General features: G+C 53.9%; 1 protein-coding gene across 1 annotated transcript in view; it reads left to right on the top strand.

Moving 5' to 3' along the window:
- LOC102559528 (venom factor-like) overlaps positions 1-21432 on the top strand; it is a 33834-nt gene that overhangs the window by 2861 nt on the left and 9541 nt on the right. Inside the window, exons 3-22 of the mRNA XM_059719057.1 lie at positions 265-367; positions 2071-2191; positions 2520-2635; positions 3385-3534; positions 3982-4194; positions 5246-5440; positions 9589-9718; positions 11214-11423; positions 12365-12524; positions 12692-12777; positions 13396-13545; positions 15104-15193; positions 15800-16003; positions 16559-16634; positions 17180-17339; positions 17531-17626; positions 17883-18033; positions 18487-18722; positions 20503-20661; positions 21067-21126. Coding sequence (XP_059575040.1) covers positions 265-367; positions 2071-2191; positions 2520-2635; positions 3385-3534; positions 3982-4194; positions 5246-5440; positions 9589-9718; positions 11214-11423; positions 12365-12524; positions 12692-12777; positions 13396-13545; positions 15104-15193; positions 15800-16003; positions 16559-16634; positions 17180-17339; positions 17531-17626; positions 17883-18033; positions 18487-18722; positions 20503-20661; positions 21067-21126 — 2866 coding nt within the window. The remainder of the gene's footprint in view (positions 1-264; positions 368-2070; positions 2192-2519; positions 2636-3384; positions 3535-3981; positions 4195-5245; positions 5441-9588; positions 9719-11213; positions 11424-12364; positions 12525-12691; positions 12778-13395; positions 13546-15103; positions 15194-15799; positions 16004-16558; positions 16635-17179; positions 17340-17530; positions 17627-17882; positions 18034-18486; positions 18723-20502; positions 20662-21066; positions 21127-21432) is intronic.

Genomic DNA, 21432 nt, shown 5'->3' with positions numbered 1-21432 from the left:
TACCGTTACACTTGGAGTCCATTGATTTTGTCTATGAGTGGTTGCAGTACTGGAATCTGTATTTATCTCCTGGTTTTTCCCTAGCACTTGGTTCACTGAAGTGGATAAAAGTGGATAAAAGCTTACCACTGCTACCAGTTAGTTCTTCAGCTCAACTGCCCCTGAGGCAAACCCCTTCCCTTCTCTGCCTCAGTTTCCTCCACCTGTTAAATAGGAGCTATACTGAAAATGTCCCCTCCCTATTGTGGTCTCTCTTCCTTGCAGGTTCTTATATGGGAAGCCAGTTCAAGGCCATGCTTATGCACTCTTTGGAATAATAATGGATAAAGAGAAAAAGAGTATTGCGGACTCGCTCCACAAAGTCCCGGTGAGAATACATCCTTCTAACCTAGCTTCCTGACTCCAAAATCCTGAATGTGTCACAACAGACAGAGTTTGCTTTTGTGATATCTCCTCTCAGTAGTGTAGGGACACAGCCGAGCACCCAGGCTTAGGGGCAGCAGCAATTTCTGGCTGCTGTGTGATCATGCCAACAGCAACCCTTTTTTTCATTGCTCCCTCCCCCAAGTCAGCTAGCACTTGGGACATTTGCTTCATTTACCCCACTCCAGTCACACCACTGTCTGCTCTGCTGTCAGAGAAACTGGGATGAAAGTTGGAGTCATTTTTAGAGCTTGACCCCTGAAGAAAAAGGTAACAAATATCCCCACCTGCCCCAGCATGCAACAGATAGAAAAAAAGTGGAAAGAGACCACTTCTCCTTCATAGTGATTGCTGTGAAGTGTAGACACTTAGTAAGGGAAGCTAAAGGTGTCAAGGAAAAATGCATAGCCAGGCAGGATAAAGAATAATCAGGAGAAGAATTTTAAGTGTATTCAGAAAAAAAGCAATACTAGCAGTGGAATAGACTCATTACTAGATGGAGATGATGAAATTATTAGTAATTTTTCTGAAAAAAGGTGGGATGTTTCTGTACTTTATTAGAAATACATCATCTGTTTACTTCCTATCCTGCCAGAATGATTAAGTTCTTTCCAGGCCATTAGTAACCAAGGGGAATGTTACATAGTGAGTGCATCTATACATGCGCTTTACTGCGGAGTTGACTCAGGTCCACAATAAAGCTTCACCATCTACACATGTGCCCATATTAGGATACAGTAAATTAACTCCGCTATAGGATAGTACTGTCCGGGACAAGTACCATTGTACAGTAGAATAGTTATGCACATGTAGAAATGCACATGTAGATGGTGACTGGGGCTGGCTAGGGCATGCGGGTGCTTCAGGGTTGGGGCTGCCTACTAGGTAGCCCTGCACTATAGCACCTTTGTGCCCCAACCAAACCCTCTGCAGCATGTTTCATAGATTCATAGATTTCATAAACATTAGGGCTGGAAGGGACCTTGGAAGATCATTGAGTCCAGCAGGAAGTCAGGTAGGGTCAAAGGATCCCAGCAAGATAAACATCAAAGGATCAAGGATCAAGATCCTTGAGCATCCAGATCAAAGGATCCCAGCAAGATAAGCATCCAAACGTGCAGCACAATGAACCAGGGCAGAGCAGCCCTGGGCTGGCAGGCTGACCCCCGAGACCCTCTGCCAGCCAGGGCTGCTCCGACTGGGCTCAACGTGCTGCAGTCCCAGGTGCATGTGTAAACATGACACCTGGGAGCAATAAACTCCAGCACAAATTGCACTGGAGTTTATTTATCCATGTTAATTGCACATGTAGATACACTCAGTGTCTATTAAGGACATCAGATAAATTCAGATGTAAAAATAGGCAGAGATTTTTATCTATAGGGGTGAATAACCATGGGCAATGGGAGGTTCTCCATCCCTCCATGTCTTCAGAGCCAGGCTGGAGACTTTCTTGGGAGATGCTTTGGTGACATGCCAGTGAGTAGCCCCCACATGGCCAAAACTGGTGGAATCTGTGATATGCAGGAGATCAGACCAGATAATCTAACACACTTTCCACTGAATCTGACTCTGAGAGAGAGAGACAGAAGAAAAAGAAGAAAGACATCAGGTGACTGAAGCATGTTTTGTGCTTGTCAAGTTCAGATCCAGGATGGCAAAGGCTGTGCAACGCTTACCGGAGCAGTGTTACGTAGAAGGTTCCCCAAGCCAGACCAGCTGCTTGGCCACTCGATTTATGTCACTGTGACAGTGCTGACAGACACTGGTAAGCAAGAAAACCCATTCACTAACTCCTAGGCTTTCAGACCAACCCAAGCATGGATAAGCCACACCTGTTTGGCACATTGCGGTGATCTTCTGACACTGCCGATCTTTCAGCCATTGTGGGGTAGAGGGAGCAGAGGGGAGAATTTTCCGATGTCTCCAGAGACAAAGACAGGATTGTTATTTCCATTTGAGAGATGGGGAAACTGAGGCACAGAATGATGGGGTGACTTCGAGTCTCATAAAGAGTTTGTGGAAAGGCCCAGAATCAAACCAAAGCCCCAGTTTCATGCCTTAACCACAACTACAACCTTCTTTATCTTCCCCAGGGAGCGACATGGTAGAGGCTGAGAAATCTGGGATCCGCATAGTCAGCTCTCCCTACGAAATCTTTTTCACAAGATCTTCTAGTTATTTCAAGCCTGGGATGCCATATAGCCTGATGGTAACTTCTGGTGTTCAGCATTTCCAGAGCATCATCTCCATGATGTTATTCCACAACCCGATTTCTCTCAAACACAGCAACAACCCTTGGGAAACAGGGGTCCTTAGTTTTCTGAAAGTGCATATCGAGATCTGTGTCATTAGAGCTTCTTGAGAAATCTTGCCATGATTATTGGAACATGCAAAAACACAGCCCAACCAAGATGCTTCTTCATGGACCATGAGCTGCGTCCAACCCATTGCCAAAGGCCTTGACATGTATTCATGGAAATGTAAAGGGCAGGACAGCTTGTGGTACAATGGTACATGGTAGAATGAAAGGGTATTTTGCTTCTAGGCCAAGAAATCAAAGATGATGGTGATAATCCATGTGTGGGTCATAGTGATGATGGCAATGATCCAAGTGTCCATGTTGCTCCAAATCTTCCCCCTGGGCAACGGCTTCATCAGAGAGCCCAAGGGTGGATGAGGCTCTTTTCTTCCCTAGACAGAAGGGATGAAAGGTCAAGGGAGCATTTAGCCAGTGTCAAGCGTCAGGTTCTCTAGCATGGTTTTTTACTGACCCATGTTATCTCAGGGCAGGCACAGATGAAGAGACATAACCCACACAGGCCAGCGGGTTACGTGTCTCTGCTGGGAATAGACAGAGAACTTCAGGCCCTTACGGGCTTAGTCTGTGGCCTTTAGCCATCACAGAGTTTATGGCCAAGATATCTGGGCTGACCTCTCTGCCCTTCTTCTGATACTCAGGTTTCTGTGGTGAACCCAGATGGTACCCCAGCCCCCCAGGTCCCTGTGCGCAGTGGGCCATCTACAGGCCCCAGAGGCCTGACACAGGATGATGGGACAATACAGCTGGTTCTGAACACCCCGCTGGAGGCATCTCAGCTCTGGGTGAAGGTGTGTATAGGGTCACACAGGACCTAGGGGATACTTACTGGGTTCTGGTCCCAGATCAGGGATGGGTCTGATCTTGGACTGGGCTGGTATCAGGCCCTCAGCAATGTCCCAGGCAGATGGACAGGTGGTTCTAGTTGATGAAAGCAATGCCTTCTGGCCCTGATACAATGATACCATGATGGCTGTTCTGAACTGGTAGATGGCTTGAACCCTCCTTGCTCCTGCACTCAGTCCTATAGAATCAGGTGCCTGGTGTCCCTGGGCCTCAGCTGTGGTTCCTACTTAATTAATACATCCCAGGTCTCCAGTGGAAGTTCAGTTGGTGCAGCAGGCCTTTCCATTCACCCTTCCATGATAGTGTCCTTGACCCTGACTGTCTCTGATTAAATGACTTTAACCCCCCCACCCCCTTCTATTTCTCTTCCCCCCCACTATTTTGTCCCTCAGGTCCAAACGGAGGTTGTGGGCCGCCCCAAGGCGCGTCAGAGCTTTGCAGTCTGGAGTATGGATGCCTACAGAACACAGGGAGACTCTGGAAACTACCTCCACATCTCCGTGTCAGCCACTGTGCTCAAGCCAGAGGATACCCTGACTGTGAACTTCAACCTGAGGAACAGCAATGATGGGGTTAAGGACCAGATCCAGTATTTCACCTACCTGGTAAGAGGTAGCATCTCTGTGTGTGAAGCAGGGCAAAGGAAGATAGAGGGAGCTGGGAGTCAGGTTTCCTGGGTTCAATCCCCAGCTCTGGGGAAAGATTAGGAAAGCAGAGGGGAGGGAACCAGGACTCTTGGTTATATCCTAGCTTTGAGAAGGGAATGGGGTCTGATCTGGGTGCTTGGATTCTGCTCTGCTGTGAAAGGGGATTTGAGTGTTGTGAGTTAGATTTGTGAAGTTGGGAGCTATAGGACTCCTGGATTTTTCACCAGCTCTGGGAAGAGCCATTCAGTTGGCAGCTAGAAGTGGATCTGAGACTCCTGAGTTTTATTCCTGACTCTGCCACTGGCTAATGTGGTCAGGCAGGAGTCTCAAACCCTCCCTGGGCATGTCTACATGTGCACTTTAATGTGCATTAGCCTGTTTTAATGCGCATTAAAGCACCACAAAAAAAAAAGTGCTCATTAGCTAATGTGCATGCGAGTAGGCTAATGTGCATTTTTCTGGTACTTCACAATACAGGGTGCTTATACATGAGCACGGAGGCTGTTCCGACACACTGGAATTCCTGTGCATTGGAGCCGACTCAGTTAATCGAACCTGTTGGAGCATGACAATTACTGTACTCCAGCAGCCTCCTGTGTCACATGTATCAGCATCCCCATGCTTAAAAATGGTGGTGCGGGTGCTTGAACTAAAGCTCATTGAATGAGCACCCCATCACCATTTTTAAGCACAGGGATGCTGATGCATGAGATGCAGTAGCACTTTTAACTGGAGTGGCTCTGAGAGTGGCTCTAATTAAAGCACTGCCCTTCCCCCCCCCCCCCCCCCCAGCCCCAAAGCATGTGTAAAAGTGCCCAGAAGTACTAGTTTTAATGCACTACCTAAAACGCATTAATAAATGTATAGACATGCCCACTGTTCCTCAGCTTCCCTTTGTGCAAAACTGAAATAATGATACTGACCTTCCTCCATAAAACACGTGGGAATTTACTGGTTACCTAAAATGATCACTGGGATCCAGAGATGATGTTTCATGTTTCCCCACCAGGTCCTGAATAAAGGAAAGATCATTCAGGCTGGAAGACAAGACAGGCAGGCTGGGCAAGATGTTGTGGTCATGTCCCTGCCCATTACACCAGACCTCCTTCCTTCTTTCCGCCTCGTGGCTTACTACCATGTGGGGCAGAAGGAGGTTGTGGCTGACTCAGTCTGGGTAGACATCAAGGACACCTGCATGGGAACGGTGGGTTGAGCCTTGCTCTATGTTATCAGTGCTTAGATAACATGAGGAATTCTGCTTGAGAGAAGAGAGCTGGTTTCCAGGCAAAGAAATGGCTTTGAAAATGGAGTCGGGACTTGCAAAAAGCTGTCCTTGCAGAGGGCCAGGGTGAAGCAGCTAGTGCTCCACACATCACCACCCCAACCTGCCCTGCTCTAACTCTCTCACGTGGAAAGCATTGAGAGAGCATCGTGCAGAATAATAGGATCATAGGAAAGTAAGATAGTCTAGTCCAGCTCCCTGCTTAAGGCAGGATCATCCCTGACTAAACCATCCCAGCCAAATGTCTGTCCAAGCGACTCTTGAAAGTGTTCAGGGATGGAGATTCCACAGTTTCTCTAGGTAGCTTGCTCTAGTGCTTGACCACCCTCATAGCCAGAAACTTCCTCCTAATTTGCAACTTAAATTTTTTCTGATGAAGCTTGAGGCTGTTGCTCCTAGTCCTGTCTCCCATGACCACAGATAAAAGCTTATCTCCATCCCCTCTGTAATTGCCCTGCAGGTATTTGAAGACTGTTATCAAATCCCTGTTCACCCTTCTTTTCTCCAGACTAGATAAGTCTAGTTCTTTCACTTTTTCCTCACAAAACTTACCTCCCAGGACCCTAATCGTTTTTTGTTGCTCTGCACTGGACTCTTTCTAAACTGACCACATCCTTAAAGTATAGGGCCCAAAACTGATCATAGGACTCCAGGTGAGATCTTACCAGCGCTAAGTAGGCCAGCAGAATCACTACCTCTGATTGCAAGCGACACTCCCGTTAATCTAACCCAGGATGCTGTTGGCTTTTCTTGCAGCAGGCACACACTGGACACATCTACACATGCATTAATGCACTGTGGAGTTTAGTACTTGTAATAACTGGTGCTAACTAAATGTGTAGTAACCTGTGCTACTGTTCAGTAGCTCCAGAGCATGCCTTTTAAGTAACGCTAATGCACAGTAGACTAATTCTACTGTGCATTAGCACAATAGTATGGCTTTTACCGTGACGTGCTAATATGTAGTAGAATTAGTTTACTGCTCATTTAGCATTTTATGTAGATGTGCCCATTGTTGACTCATATTGAGCTTATGGTCTACTTATTGGCTTATATTGAGTTTATGGCCCCAGGTCCTTCCCTGCAATGCTGCAGCCTAGCCAGTCATTCTCTACTGCTCTCCCCCCTTCACAGAGCCTGTCACCTTATCATAGAAGGAAATCAGGTTAAACAGGCATGACTCACTCTGAATCCTTGCTGGCTGTTCCTGATCACTTTGTTCAAAATAGATTCCTTGAGGACCAGATCCATGATCTTTCTAGATATCAAGGTTAGACTGACAGGTGTGTAATTCCCCGGATCCTGCTTCTTCCCTTTCTTAAAGATAGGCACTCTATTTGCCCTTTTGCAGTCATCCAGGACCTCACTCGACCTTCACGAGTTCTCAAAGAGGGTAGCCAATGGCGCTGAAATGACTGCAGCCAATTCCTTCAGTAACCTAGAGGGTATCCCATCCGGCCTCACTGACTTGAAATCATCTAGTTTCTCTCAGTAATCCCTAGCCTGTTCTGCCATAACTATAGGCTGTTTGACTCCTTCCCTGTCTTTGCCACCAACTTCACTGTCATCTGGTAGCTGCCTCTGTTTGAGAAGTAAAAAAAACATTGAATATTTCAGCCTTCTTTGCATCATCCATAACTATATTGCCTCCTGCTTTCTGTAAGAGACCTGCAGGTCTTCTTTGGTTTTCCTCTTTTGATATACTTGAGGAATCAATCCCTTTTTATTGCCTTTTGTGTCCCTTGCCAGGTGCATCTCAAATCATGCCTTTGCCTTGCTAATTTTCTCCCTACACACCCATGCAATGCTCTTATACTCTTCTTTAGTGCTGTGACCAAGTTCCACTTTTTGTAGGATTCCTTTTTGAGTTTCAGCTCATAGAAGAGGTCACGGTCTAGCTGGGCTGGTCTCCTGTTGCACTTCCAGTCCTTTCATTGCATTGAGTTAGCTTGCTTCCATGCTCTTAGAAGAGCCTCCTTAAAGTTCAGCCAGCTCTCCGTGACTCCTTTTCACTTCAGACTGGCCTCCCAGGGGATCGTGTCCACCAGTCCCGTGACTTTGATGAAGTCTGCTTTTTTGAAGTCCAGCGTCTTTATTCTGATGCTGTCCTTCCTTCCTTTAGAACAGGGGTAAACAATTATTTAGGCTGGAAGGGCACTTAACCAGTTTTGGGGAGCAGTTGAGAGCTGTACGCACACACATGCACAAACGTGCACACACACACACATATTTGCGCATGTGCTCCCCAGCCCCTGCCCACTTCCCCCTCACCCTGCCTGGAACCTGGAGCCGGCAGCTGCCAGTCATGTCTGCAGCTGCAGAGGTAGGGGATAGAGCCTGGCCGCAGGCCTCTGCACTGTCCCATCATGCCATGATTGGGCCCCGGCAGCTGCTGGGTGTAAGCAGCCCTGCCTGCCCACCTGTCACCACGCAGCTGCCAGAACTAGAGCCGCCAGGGCCCAAATGCAGCTTGCCCAGGGCCTGCTGCATGGTGTCGGGCAGACAGGTGCGGTTGCTTCTGCCCAGCATCCCATGCAGCACCTGGGAGATGCAGTCCGGCCCCACAGGCCCTAGGCAACATCCACCAGCAGAGGCTGGGGCCCGAGCATGGCTCGCCCAGGGCCTGCGGGGCCAGACTGCATCTCCTGGGCACCACGTGGGATGCTGGGTGGAAGCAGCCCCACCTGCCCAGCATTGCACAGCAGGCCCTGGGTGAACCACACTTGGGCCCCCACGTCTGCTGGTGGGCGGCAGCTTGGGCTCTGGCCTCTGCTGGTGCCATGCGGTGCTGGGTGGATGGGCAGGGCTGTGTCCACCCAGCATTCCCCGTGGCTCCAGCAGAGGCTGGAGCTGGAGCCACCGCTTGCGCCGCCTGCCAGAAGAGGTGGGGTCTCAAGCACTGCTCACCCAGGACCTGCCGCCCACACCGCCTCTCCATGGGCTGAATAAAATCAGCTGGCGGGCCAGATCCACCCCACAGGCCATATTTTGCCCACCCCTGCTTTAGAACCTCGAACTCTATATCATTTTGTGGTCACCGTTCCCCAAGTCACCTTCCACCTTCTCATTCTCAACCAATTCCTCCCTTTTGGTAAGCAACAGATCGCAAAGAACTTCCCCCCTAGCTAGCTTTACCATCTGTGTCAATAAGTTATCCCCAAGAATTTGCTGGACAGCTTGTGCACCTTTTTATGCCCAGGGTGGGATGGAGAGAACACATGACCCACTGAGTTTTTGTCCAGACAAAGACAGGTTTTTATCCAGACAGACAAAGCAGCTTGCTAGAAAGGGACTGAGTCCTTCAGCTGCTGTGCTGAGAGCAGGAAGAGTTTGTGTTCATAGATCCAAGGGCTAGGGTTCAAATCCCAGGGGCTGCTTGTGCCTTTGTAGCCTGGGGGTTTCACATGGATCCCATCCCTGTGGGACTCTGTGGTAATTAGGATATTACCACCACACGGCTTCCTCACTACTTCCTCTCGTCATCATGAAAGCTCAAGGTAACGGGTGCCTCGGACCAGGACAATCGCATGCAGGCACCAGGGGCATCAATGCATCTCTGAGTGAGGGGAGACCCTGGAGCCAAAGTCGGGCTGGTGGCTGTGGATAAGGCCGTGTATGTCTTAAACAAGAAGCACAAGCTCTCCCAGGCTAAGGTGAGCACGTTGGTGGGCCTGTGGGTGGGTCGCTGGCAGAAGAGACCCGACCTGGAACTTGGTCTTTAAGCCTGAGGCTGCATCACCAGAGCTAATACTGTCAAGACTCATTGCAGGGGAGGCAGGTACTGGGAGATCAGGGGTGCTGGGATAGATACAGGAGACCAGAAAACATGGTTCCTTCTGGCCTTAACAGCTGTGCATCTCTCTTAGGTAGCTCTGCAGCTGCGTTTCTTGCCTGAGCACCTCACGCTCTTGAAGCTTTGATCCTTGTAGTGCTCCCAAGTGGCAGGGCAGTGCCATGGCTCCCCATTTTAGAGGGAAAAGGAGGCACAGAGAGCCAGAGTGACCTGCCCACATGACACAAGGAGGCAGGTGCTGTAGGGAGCGGCCCCATGACTCCTGTTGTCTTCCCAGATCTGGGACACTGTGGAGAAGAACGACATCGGCTGCACCCCGGGAGGCGGCAGAGATAACGTAGGGGTGTTTGCAGATGCTGGGCTGGTGCTTCAAACCAATGCAGGCATTGAGACACGGCGGCGGGCAGGTGAGCCAGCTATGCCACGGGGCTCTCCCAGGGAGCCAGGGACTGACCCTACTCTTGATACCAGACCCCACATGCCTGAGCAGAGATCTATGGAGAAGTGCACACAGTTGTCCTTCCCTTGCCTGCATCCCCTGTACAACACGTCCTGGTTCTCTCCAGCAGCCAGAGGATCAAAACTTTGAGCTGAACTGAGCTCCACATGAGCATCTCCACTGGTACCATGCAGGGGTGGATCAGAGGGTGCAGTGGCACGGACACACTCCCTCTAGGTCAACCACACTGTGGGAGCTGCAGCCAGGGACTGTTTTAAGCCTCCAGAACAAAGAATCCCCCCCATACTCCTCCTCCATGTTCAGTGGCACGTTCCCTCCATTCCCCACCCCCACATCTGTCACTGCCACTGTCTCCACCTGCCCAGGGGTGGTGGCAGGGGAGGAGCTCCAGGGCTGCTGCTGCCTGCATCAGCTGGGCTCAGCCCTCCTCCCTGCCCAGTCCCCCGCCCTCATGTGTTCCCCACCAGCCTGGGAGCAGGTAGAGGGGAAGGGAACCCACTTGTTGCCATCTCTAGCCAATCCCAGCTCCATGTGCATCCCAGCTACAGCAGGACAGGTGCAGCTCTGCAGCCCCATTCCCCCTTCCAAGGTTAGCTGGGGACAGTGGCAGTGGGGGTCAATGGGAGAGGAGGGAATGGGTTACTGAGCATGGAGGAGAAGGGAGCAGGGAGGAAAGACTCTTACCTGCTTGAGGGAATGAAAACATCCCTGCTTCTGCTCCTACAGTGTGGTCCCCTGCCCTGTGGTGGGGAGAACATTGGGCAGGGGTTGCATCCATCCCTGTAGCACAGACCGTGGCTTCTGCACCCCCTTTCTGCAGCCCTGGATCCGCCCATGGTGCCGCAGACCAGCCAGGCTGGCTGGTTTAGAAGAGGCGCCGTGGGCAGAGACTCCCTGTCACAGCAGTTTAACAGTGTAAGGGCATGGGGACCAGTAAGGGGCACACTTCCTCATCAGTGCCGGCCTTAAGGGGTGTGGGGGCACCATACAGCCAGGGGCTGGGAGGGGGGATGCTGTCCCAACACGGTTAGCATGACCCCAGTGCGGTGCTGCTAAATAGTGTCCCCTTGAACGAGTGCCAGCCAGATCTGGGGAAGACCCCAGCACTTTACCATGGAGAAGCCCTGTTGTTCTAGCTGTTTGCCTTCATTTTCTCTGGGTGCTGCCCAGGCCCTGCGCCTGTAACACACACCCTGTCCTGTGCCAACAGAGACACGCTGCTCCCAGGCCGCCCGCAGGCGCCGGTCCCTCCCGATCTCAGGAAAGAAAGCAGCCAAAGGTGTGCACTGCTCCCCAGCTCCCTTCCACTCTTCCTGCTGGCTTGTCCCACCTTCCCCTCCAGCCCTGCATGCCCTGCCAGCTCCTTTCCTCTCCCCTTGTGCATTCCCTGGTGCTCTCACACACTTGTGCACACTGCTTATAGAGGATTCCCTTCCCTGCAGCGAGGGCATATCAGCGCCAGCACCTGCGCAAGTGCTGTGAGGATGGCATGCAGGACAACCCCATGGGCTACTCCTGTGACCGACGGGCCAAGTACATTGTGGAGGGCAGCGACTGCATCCAAGCCTTCCTGGACTGCTGCCACCACATCTTCACTACCCCTTCTGGCCGGCTCCACGCTGAGCACCATGTTATGCACCACCTTATGCTATGTAAGATCTCGTCTACCCCAAGGTTGCTGCAGAGATGAATGCCCTGCTGTGTGTGGGGAGCTGGAAGCTCTTGTGAGATTTGACCTCACTACAACTTCCAGCACAAGGGCTGTCTGGGAGGACTCTACAGAGCTCCTCTCCCTTCTAGTCTGGGCTTATTCGATTTGACGTCAAATCACAGAGAAATCAGGCTGGCAGGGTACATCCAGTTGAAGCCTTTCTCCAGGCAGGATCAACCCGATCCATCCTAGTCAAGTGTAACCTGTTCTTACAGACCTCATGAACACCTTCCCCCCCATCCCCCCACAAAAACACACACACACACACACACACACACACACACACACACACACACACACACAGAGCTACCAGACCCAGTGCCCGACACATCCAACGCACCCTTTAGCTCGCTTCAGGTCAAGCTGGGGGCTGAGAGCCTGCCAGTGTCCTGCCCCTGCAAGGACAGAAGGGGGTTTGTTCAAATCCACTCCAGAGACCCAAGGAAGAGGACCATGTTCCTGCTGCAGAGGGAGGAGAAGCCCCTGCAGTTTGTGCTGGTCTAACCAGGGGTCACACTCCTTCCCGGACTCAGTGGCGACCAGTCTGACCCTGAGCAGAGGAACCAGACCCTCTAGCCAGGCACTGCCATGCTGCTAAAACCTACAAGGAGAATCGGCACAGCCCATCCTGGGCTGCAGCCAACACCCAGTGCTTCCAAGGGACACCCACAGTGACAAAAGGGGAAGGGATTCCCACTTAGCTAAAGGAGCAGTGATTCAGGCCTTTGGCCTTGGAAATTGGGGGTGCAAACTCCACTGCTGGCCTGCGTTTGACTGGCCGTTTTAGCCTGCCAGGTGCTGCACCCCCCCCAGCACCCATCCATTCCCCAAACAAAAATGCTGCTCTCTACCAGGTTAATGCCCCACCTTGCTTCTCCCCAGTTATGTCCAAGGAGATCCTGGTGTCCTCACACAGGCCAGTGGTGGAGGAGGAGGAGGAGGAGGGTTACCTGCTGGATGAAGATGTTGTCACCAGGAGCCACTTCTCAGAGAGTTGGCTCTGGCAAACTGAGCTGCTGCCACTGGAGGCAGATCATAATGGGTACCCAATCTGGACTCTTGTAGGCCCATCGCTGTGTCCTCTGGCCATGCCCCCTCCCACGCTGCCCCTTCCCACACTTCCACCTGGCCTGTCCCACAGAGGGGGCAGGTGGGGGCTCTGTTCTCTGCAACCCCCCTGTGCTCATCCACTCCCCCTTGTCTCTCCAGGCTGGCTTCCAGCACGGTGCCCCTCTATCTGGAGGACTCCATCACCACCTGGGAAGTGCTGGCTGTCAGCCTCTCAGGCTCAAAGGGTAAGTTATGGTAAGGGTGGGCTACAGGCCCTTGGGTGTGGGAGGGAGTTTGGTCCAAGCAGGGAGTGGGGAGCAGTGGTTAGAGCGAGGCGAGTTGAGACTTCTGTTCCCAGCTCTGGGAAAGGCATGAGGCCGAGCTGTTAGAGCAGTAGCTAGGACACCTGGGTTTTTTTTCTGACTCAGATTTGGTGTCTGCTGTTCAGGGTGTTGTGTCTGAGTTTTCTCCTTCAGTAAAATGGGCTGAGCTTTTACACAGAAGCAGGCTGGGAAGATTACCCCACTTAACACAGGCTAGTATAACACTCAGTCCTTCAGGATGACTGAGATGTCCCTGGTGTCCTAGGAGCAAAAAAAGGGCTCCCTCAGCGTGAGCCAGAAGCATGCCCTTTATCTTCTCTTTTTGCCCAGTGGGAACCATTTCTCCTTCCCATACCAAGCCACAGAGGAGGAGGAGGGCAGTTCTGTTCCACCCCAGAGGTGGCTGCATTCCAGCGCTGAGGTTCGCCCCAAGCTGGAGCTAAGCACCCTTTTCAAGGCCTGAGGCTGGCAGAGTATCCCAGGGCAGTGGGACAGAAGGCAGGGTGGGTTTGACCATACTTCTTTCCCCCGGGTGTGCAGGGCTCTGCGTGGCTGACCCCTATGAGATCCTGGTAATGAAAGATGTCTTCATAGATCTCCGACTGCCATACTCTGTGGTGCGGAATGAGCAGGTCGCCATCCGGGCCGTGCTGTACAACTACACCCCCATGCATCTCCAGGTGGGGAGACGTCAGCCAGACCCTGGCAGGGAGGAGCCTCAAGGGGATTGCCTGTTCAGAAAGGGAGGATGGATGAGCCAGTGGCTAAGGAGTTTCCTTAGGAAAGGGAAGTGGGGAGCCCAGGTTTTCTTTCTTGAACTGGGAGGAACTGGGGAGTGACCTCACCTGCGAGCCAGAATTGTGGGTTTCCCATCCCAGCCCTGTAGCCGTGGCAGGTCACTTCCTTGACTTAGTTTCCCCATTTGCAAAAGTGGGTTGGGATTAGGAGGAACACGCTGGTGGTCTAAGCTGTGAGGAGACAGTAGAGCCAGACCCAGACCCAGAGCGGCATCTGCCTCCTACTGAAATCAATGGCACTTGGATGCCTACATTCCTTTGTGGAGCTGGGCCCCAGTTCAGGATTTGGATCTCCCCACCCCCTGACAGCATGGCCAGAGCAGAGCTGAGCACAGCTCATGGATGGATGCAGGCTGCTTGCTGCAGGCTCAGTGCTCCCCACCCTGCTGCCTTTCCCCCAGAAGCCCTACGCTGGCCATACTACCATGGCGAGGCACCCCCTGCCAGCCCCAGCAGCAGGGGGCACAACTCCACAGCTGCTGCCCCTGCTGCTGCTGGGAGGGCAGGGGGCACCTCACCATGGTAGTGCAGCTGGCACACAAATCTGGGGGATATGTGCCCCCCATGCGTCCCCTGGAAATGTGCGCAGTGGCAGGGAGCTGTCCCCCATCCCCAAGGCTCTGTCCTGCTCCCTGGGCCCCATGCACAGCCCCAGCTGGGCAGTGCTTCCAGGCCAAGTTCCTGCCCCACTCCCTCCCTCACCATGAGGTCCTCAATCTGCCCCCTCTCCACCATAGACTTAGCTGTAGGCAGCTGGGGGAGCTGCTCTCCACCACTGCTTGGGCTGTATTCCTGTGTGTGCGCATGCAGACATGCACATGGCACCCCCTGCATCCTGCAACCCCTTGGAGGCTGGAACGCTGCCAGCCTACAAAGGGAACCCCCTCTTTTCTTGTGGTTGTGCGTGGTGAACAGAAAACCCGGATCCCTGCAGGATACTGTGAATCTGGAACAAATGCTGTCCCAGAGTCATGCAGCCCAAGACCAGCACTTGATGTTCCCATTTTGGGACTGTCCCACCAAATTAGGAATGAGTGGTCACCCTACTCTTCCCATGGGGGGCCAGGAGCCTCAGGCCCCCACATACTTGGCACCTATGAATGGGAGCTGGGAGTTTTAGCCCACTGGTGCCCAGCAAAGGGTTACCCTGACTGAGAGAGGGGCAAAGCAAGGGTGACGCCATCAGGGACGGGACACTGAGTTTCCAAGGGGATGAAATGGTGATGGGAACACCAGCAGGCATCTTTCCATGACAGCATCAGGACCCCACTGGGAAAGAAGCCCTTTTTTCTTCTTAAATTGCCCTAAACATCAGGCCTCCTTTGGGCACTGCTGGGGTGAGGGGTATCAGCAGCTCGGGGCTGGGGGAACCAGACTGTTAAATCTGGTCCTCACTCGTTGCTGCATCAAGCTGAGCTGCATGTCTCACGTGGGTTTCTCATGCTCCTCAGCCTCTGGGGAGCAGGTGGAGACCGTGGGGCCTGTCGACATGAAGAACGTGGTCCCCAACACAGAGCCGGTGACCCTGATCAGTGTGAGGGGTAAGAGTTGGGGGGCAGGAGGTGACCTGGGGCTTTGTGGGGAGGCCAGGAGGGCACTGCAGAAGAAAGGTACCATCATAGAGCAACCCAGCTGGCAGGTCCCTCCGAAGGTCACATCTAATCCAAATCAGCCCAGACTGATCTTTTTCTAACCTATTTCTAATACTGGTCCTGCCTGCGAGTCCCTTGGCATATAGTGCAGGGCCTCTGCAGGCAGCTAGAAGTGGCAGCAAGAGGCTGGCAAGCTTAATGCCCTCCCTTGGCTTCCTGTTGCTCTCCAGCAGCTTCAACAAGCCCTCTAAATGCCATCCCTCCCCTCTCTCATGCCAGCTTGTCTTCTTGCTCGCTGTGCCCTTTCCCAGGACCAGGTTGGGGGTGCAGAGTGGGACGTTCAGGGCTGGGCCCCTCAAAAGGCATTGGATGGAGGGGTGAGGGGCACTTGTAGCTGTGGGTAAGATAATGGGAGGATTGGGCTGGACTGGGAGAAGGGAAACAGGGAAGGGGGGCAGTCAGTGTGGGGCTGGGTCCTGGTGCCCCCTGGAGCAAGGTGGGGGGGCCAGGGCTGCTGTACGCCAGGTCCTGCCCATCTCCACTCTGCCTGAGCAGGAGACCTGGTGGGGGACACCTTGGAGAACACCATTGACGGGGCCAACCTGAAGCACCTGATCCAGGTGCCCGCAGGCTGTGGGGAGCAGAACATGATTGGCATGACCCCGGCCGTCATCGCCACCCACTACCTGGACCACACCAGGCAGTGGGGGAGGGTCGGCGCAGACCGCAGGGCTGAGGCCATCCAGGCCATCGCTCAAGGCAAGTCTCTGCTGGCCGGGCATGGGGCCAGGCCTTGGGCTGAGGAAGGAAGCCATGCATCCTGCCTGGGTGATGGCAGCTGCTCCCCTGCCAGCTTTAACCCTTGGACACAGCAAGCCACCCCCTAGATGGTAGGAATCAGCATCCTTCCCGGGGGTCGTGTGGAAAGGGGCATCAGACCCCTGAGGCAAACTCTGCCCTGAAAGAAATGACCGGGAGGTGTCAAGAGGACGCGTTCATCTTGGCCTGCTGTGCTGATGATAGACAGCATCCTGGATCCAGCAGGCTGAGACAGAACGGGGGGTGGCTCTGGCTTGGTTCCCAGCCTGGGAAGGGATGGGTGCAGGTCCTGCCTGGACAGATGTAGGGGAAGGTTGCAGGGTCAGGAGAGGCTGAGTCAGGACTCCTGGCTTCTTCCCCAACACTGGGAGAGGAGTGGGCTCCTGTGGTTAGAGAGGGCTTGAGAGCTCCCAGGGGTGAGTGAGAAGTAGCCTGGAGACGATGGATGCAGCTCCTGACTCAGCCCCATCTCTGCTCTCTCCCTTCCCATTCCAGGCTATGCCCAGCAGCTGGCTTACTGCAAAGCTGACCACTCCTACGCAGCCTTCCCCAGCCGCCCATCCAGCACCTGGTATGGCATCGGCAGGGACGGGGTGGGGAGAGACCCACTGGGAATGGGGGTGAACTGAGCACCTCACCCCCTCCCACACACCTGCCTCCAGGGGTACTCGGCTCTGGGTGCAGTGAGGTTGCCCCTGGGAGGAAACAGCACTGACTCAGACCCAGAAGACCTGGGTTTAACCCCTGGGTCTTCCATGGACTCCTTGTGTCTCTCTGGGCCTCAGTTTCCCTTCCAATGAAATGAGAATGACACCCCTGGTCTATTGGGACCATGAGCTCTGTGATTGTTGACAGGACCCCGATTTTGGGTAGGGGCCTGGGCAATGCCTGGTCTACCAGGGTGACCCCACAATACAGCCAGAGCTCCCCCCTTCTTCCTGCCCAGGGTCTACTCTAAAGATTATCATGGGATCAGAGCTGTTGCAATAAATGAGTAAGAGACTGTTACAGTCCAAGCAGTCACACAGCTGCTCTTAACCCTCATTTGTGCTCATCAGTAGCCCATCTGCGCTCCCCTGCATACCCCATTCACCCCAGGCCTCTCATTCTTCCCAGGCTGACGGCCTACGTGGTGAAGGTCTTCGCCATGGCTGTTGACCTCATTGCCATCAGTCCGGAGGTGCTGTGCGAGGCTGTGAAGTGGCTGATTATGAAGAAGCAGGATCCCAGCAGGATATTCCAGGAAACTGCTCCTGTGATCCATGGGGCGATGGCAGTGAGCAGGCAGCAGAGGCAGTGCTGGGGGCCCTGGCGGTGGATCTGGGGAGGGGTCGGTCTGGTTATGGGTCTTTGGGAGCTCTGAACCTGGAGTCTGATTCTGGACAGGGCTGAGGGGCAGGTCACGTGCAATGTGAGATCAGGGCCGGTCAGGAAACCCAGCCCTTCCCCTGTCCCTTCTCTCCCTAGGGAGGATACCGTGGGTCGGAGACCAACACTTCTCTGACGGCTTTTGTTGTCATCGCAATGGTAGAGGCCAGGCATGTCTGTGAGCAGTACGTGCAGGTGAGCGGTGCCAGGACAAGACCCTCAGCTCTCTCAGTAGAGCAAAGCCCGCTTGTCTGGGAAAAGAAAGCAAAAGTGTGATCTAGTGGTAAGAGGAGGGGGCTGTTAGCCAGGACTCCTGGGTTCAAAAACTAGTCCTGAGAGTGACTTCCCACATAGCCCTGAAGTCACTTCCTTGCTCTGTGCCTGTGTCCTCGGTAAAGTCTCTTTCCCCTTTGGACTCTCATGTGCATCCCTGGGTCTCGATGTTTTTCAGAGCTTGGGAAGCAGCATCAAGAAGGCGGGGGATTACTTGGTCCAGCAGCTGTCCAGCCTGAAGAAGCCCTACTCCATTGCCATCACAGCCTATGCACTGGCACTGCTGGGGCAGGCTGGAGCCAGGGACAAGCTCATGGCACTTTCCACAGGTGAGGGGGGTCTCTGCTCCCATCACGCTGCCCCCAGAAACTGCCCCAGTCCCTGTTCCATGGCTGGGCCCAGCCAGCCCCATCACCTGCCTCCACTCCACTGCTCCATAATAAACCCACAAGCCCAGCTGGCCCTGGTATCTCCCACTTCCCTCTCACAGTAGATCTGGCTGGGGGTCCAGCTAGACCCCCCTCTGCCCTCCATTGCTTCAAAGCAAAACAGCTTGGTCCCCCCATTCCATCTGTACTGGGTCAGATGAGAGGGTCTGTCCGGGTTGGGATCCCTCCCTGCACTACACTGTGTCGTCTGAGGTTACCACTGGCTCACACTGATAGCCTCAGCCAAGCCTCTGTCTTTGCTCCCTGGAGACCCCCTATGCTCAGCTTCCCTGGGCTCCTTGTGCCAGGAGTCTTTTGGGCAAGTACCTGAGCATGACCCCTTGCTCCCACCAGGAGGAACACACTGGCCAGACCCCCGGTCTAGACTCTACTCCATCGAGTCCACCTCCTATGCCCTGCTAGCCCTGCTGAAGGAGAAGCAGCTAGAGCAGGCGGGGCCCATCGTCCAGTGGCTGGCTGGGCAGCGGTACTACGGAGGGGGCTATGGCTCCACCCAGGTATTTAACATGACCGTAGGTCCTGGGACTGGTCCACCTGGGGCAGAGCCCCTGGCTGTCTGTGTCCTGGGGTAGATATAGCATCCCAGTCTCTCACACCCAAGGAGACAGCCCTCCCCCCATTCCCCTTGGATCACCTGCTCACTAAAGTCATATCCCCTGCACATCCTGGCAGTAGATAGATACATCCATCCAAGCCCCAGGGGACTTGGCCCCTAGCCCCCAGGAAATCTCCCCCTTCCCCATCCATCCCCAAGGGTGTGATGGCCCTTCCCAGCAGAACTCCCTGCACCCCTGGGCGAAGAGCTGCCTTTCACTTGCCCCCTTCCTATCCTTGCCTGCTCCTTCCAGCCTGCACTCTCTTTCCTCCCTACCCCAATGCCCACAGGGCCATGGGGTCTCTGCCGCTTCGAGCCTCACTTCCCCTTGCAAAGAGGTTTTGCTGTTGGCCCTTTTTTCCCACCCAGGGGAGAAAAGCTGCTGCATTCTAAGAGGGAAGCAGACCTAACCAGGGGTGGATCTGGGGGAAAGCCCATAGCAGATCTCTCCTTGGACTCTCAGTACCATCTCCATCAATGTGCTGGCTGGTCAGGCCCGGCTAGGAGGGGGTGGGTTTGAATGACCTGCCTCTAGGGTCAGGCAAAGCCCACACAGGGCTCAGAGACTGCAAACCCTCTGTGCCCTGGTGTAAAAGCAGGGCCATGAGGCCACAGAGCTTAGCCTTTGGCCACAGAACTGTGCCACAAAAGCTCAGCTCCTACTGTAGTGGCTGCTATTTGGCTGTGCTGTGCTCATGCTGAGTTGGGGATTAAAAACCTTTTTGCAGTTCCTGGCCAGAGGATCTGGCCGCTCTTCTCAGGCCCAGCCTGATCACCACATTAAGGGTCAGGAAGGAATTTAAACCCCTCATCAGATTGGCCCAGACTGGTCGGGGGGATCGCCTGCCTCTGCAAGGTGGGGATAGGGGCACAGTCCTTTTCCTTGGGTCTTTGGAGTAGGTTTAAACCAGCTCCTTCCTATCCTTGCAGTGGCAGGACATTGGCAGGGCCCTCTGTCCCCAACTGGTTTTGGGGTACGGGGGGGAGGTGTTGGATGTTTTGGGCACTGAGCTCAGTGGTGCATGAGGGCTTGTGTCTTTATAACCCAGCCTCTTGCCCATTTTACTCCTGCCGATGGGCCCTGTGCTCTTCCATGGCCGTGGCTATGTTTGCTCAGGGTGGCAGCCCTGTATGGTGTCTGCCTTGATAAAAGGACATTTGATTATCAGAGAGGCTGCAGTAAAAAAGTCTGGAGCGAGAGCAGTCTGGTTCATCTGTCCACTGAGCAGGGCGTATAAGTAATGTCCCTTGTACTCATGCTCATTCAGGTACATCCCAAGCTTCTGTCGGGACTGCAGAGGCAGTCCCAATCTTTGCTTGGGAGGTTAATTCACCCCTGGACCATGCTTCCATGACAGAGGTGTGGGGTTGTCTGTGTACCTCAGTGCCTTTGGATGTAGGCATGAAACTTTTCTGGAAACTGCTCTGGCAGCACCCAGGTTCTTGGGCTCTGCAGCAGGGGAACCAGGTGAGATCCTCCAGCCTGCGTATGCTTCTCTTTGGCCTTCCCAGCCATTCCTGCACTATTCCCAGCCTGGAGAGAGAGAGAGAGTCATGTTGGAGCACATAGCACTGCAGCTTTTACCTCCTTCATTGCTGATCCACCCTGAGCACAGATATCCTGCTAATCACCAAGCCTTCTTCTCACCCCCTGAGCCCCAGAAACTCCTGTTGCCCTTGAATTTCTGCAGTTCCTCTCTTTCCCCAACCCCTCCCCTCCATGGGTCTTGCCATCAACCCCTTCCCCTCTGCAGGCCACGATCCTGGTGTTCCAGGCCCTGGCTCAGTACCAGGTAGATATATCCATGACTAAGGACATGGATCTGGATGTCTCCATCAACATGCGGGGCCGGAGCAAGCCGATCCTGTGGAGGATCAACACGGACAACGCCCTGGTGTCTCGCACAGAGCAGGTAGCTTTGGATGGGGGGAAGAGGGGCAGAAGACCCTGGCTGGGTGAGATGCCAGCCCCTCTCAGGCGCCTCTGTGGGGCAGGAAGGGGAAGGGAATGGAAATCACAAGTGCTTGTGGAAGGAGCACAGCCTCGCCAGGGAGGGGGCAGAGAGGGTGCAATCACCTGGTGTGAGCAGGTGGATGAGTCTTGCTCATGACTAGGGACACAGTGTAGAGGGGTTAACTTCCCATGTGAAAGGGGTGGAGGGTGCAGCGCAAGGCAGGGAGTTGCCCACAGGCAGAGGGATGGGGATGGAGCTTACTGGTGTGTGAGAGACTCCAGTGAGCAGCCAGTTTCACACGAGGGATGGCCTGCTCCGGAGGCAGATGACACACATGCTAACATGTCCTTCTCCCCTCCGCAGACCAGGCTCACCAATGGCTTCACTGTTGTGGCCAAGGGGCACGGCAAGGGGACCCTGTCGGTATGTACAAGCCTCTGAGAACCCTCCTTTGGCTCTGGGGCAGGCCACAGCAGACAGTGGAAGCAGCCTTGCTTGGCTGGCAGGGCTCCTCGTGGGTCTGCAGGAGCTTGACATAATGAGCCTGGACCCAGCTGAGGAGGACATGGCCCCAAGTCCCAGCTGGAAGCAGTCAGGGGGTAGTATTGGTCATCCCTATGGCTACCGGGAGGTGTCCCAACCACCCAGACCTTTCTAAGCCCTGAGCAGGCAGCAGCAAGCTGTCTGGGCAAAGACCGTTGTGCTGTGTCTCTTGCAGCTGGGCACTCC

Source organism: Alligator mississippiensis, chromosome 15, assembly GCF_030867095.1.
Source record: "Alligator mississippiensis isolate rAllMis1 chromosome 15, rAllMis1, whole genome shotgun sequence".
Taxonomy (NCBI): domain Eukaryota; kingdom Metazoa; phylum Chordata; order Crocodylia; family Alligatoridae; genus Alligator; species Alligator mississippiensis.
Note: the sequence above shows the minus strand (reverse complement) of the source record. Positions and strands in the feature narration are given on the sequence as shown.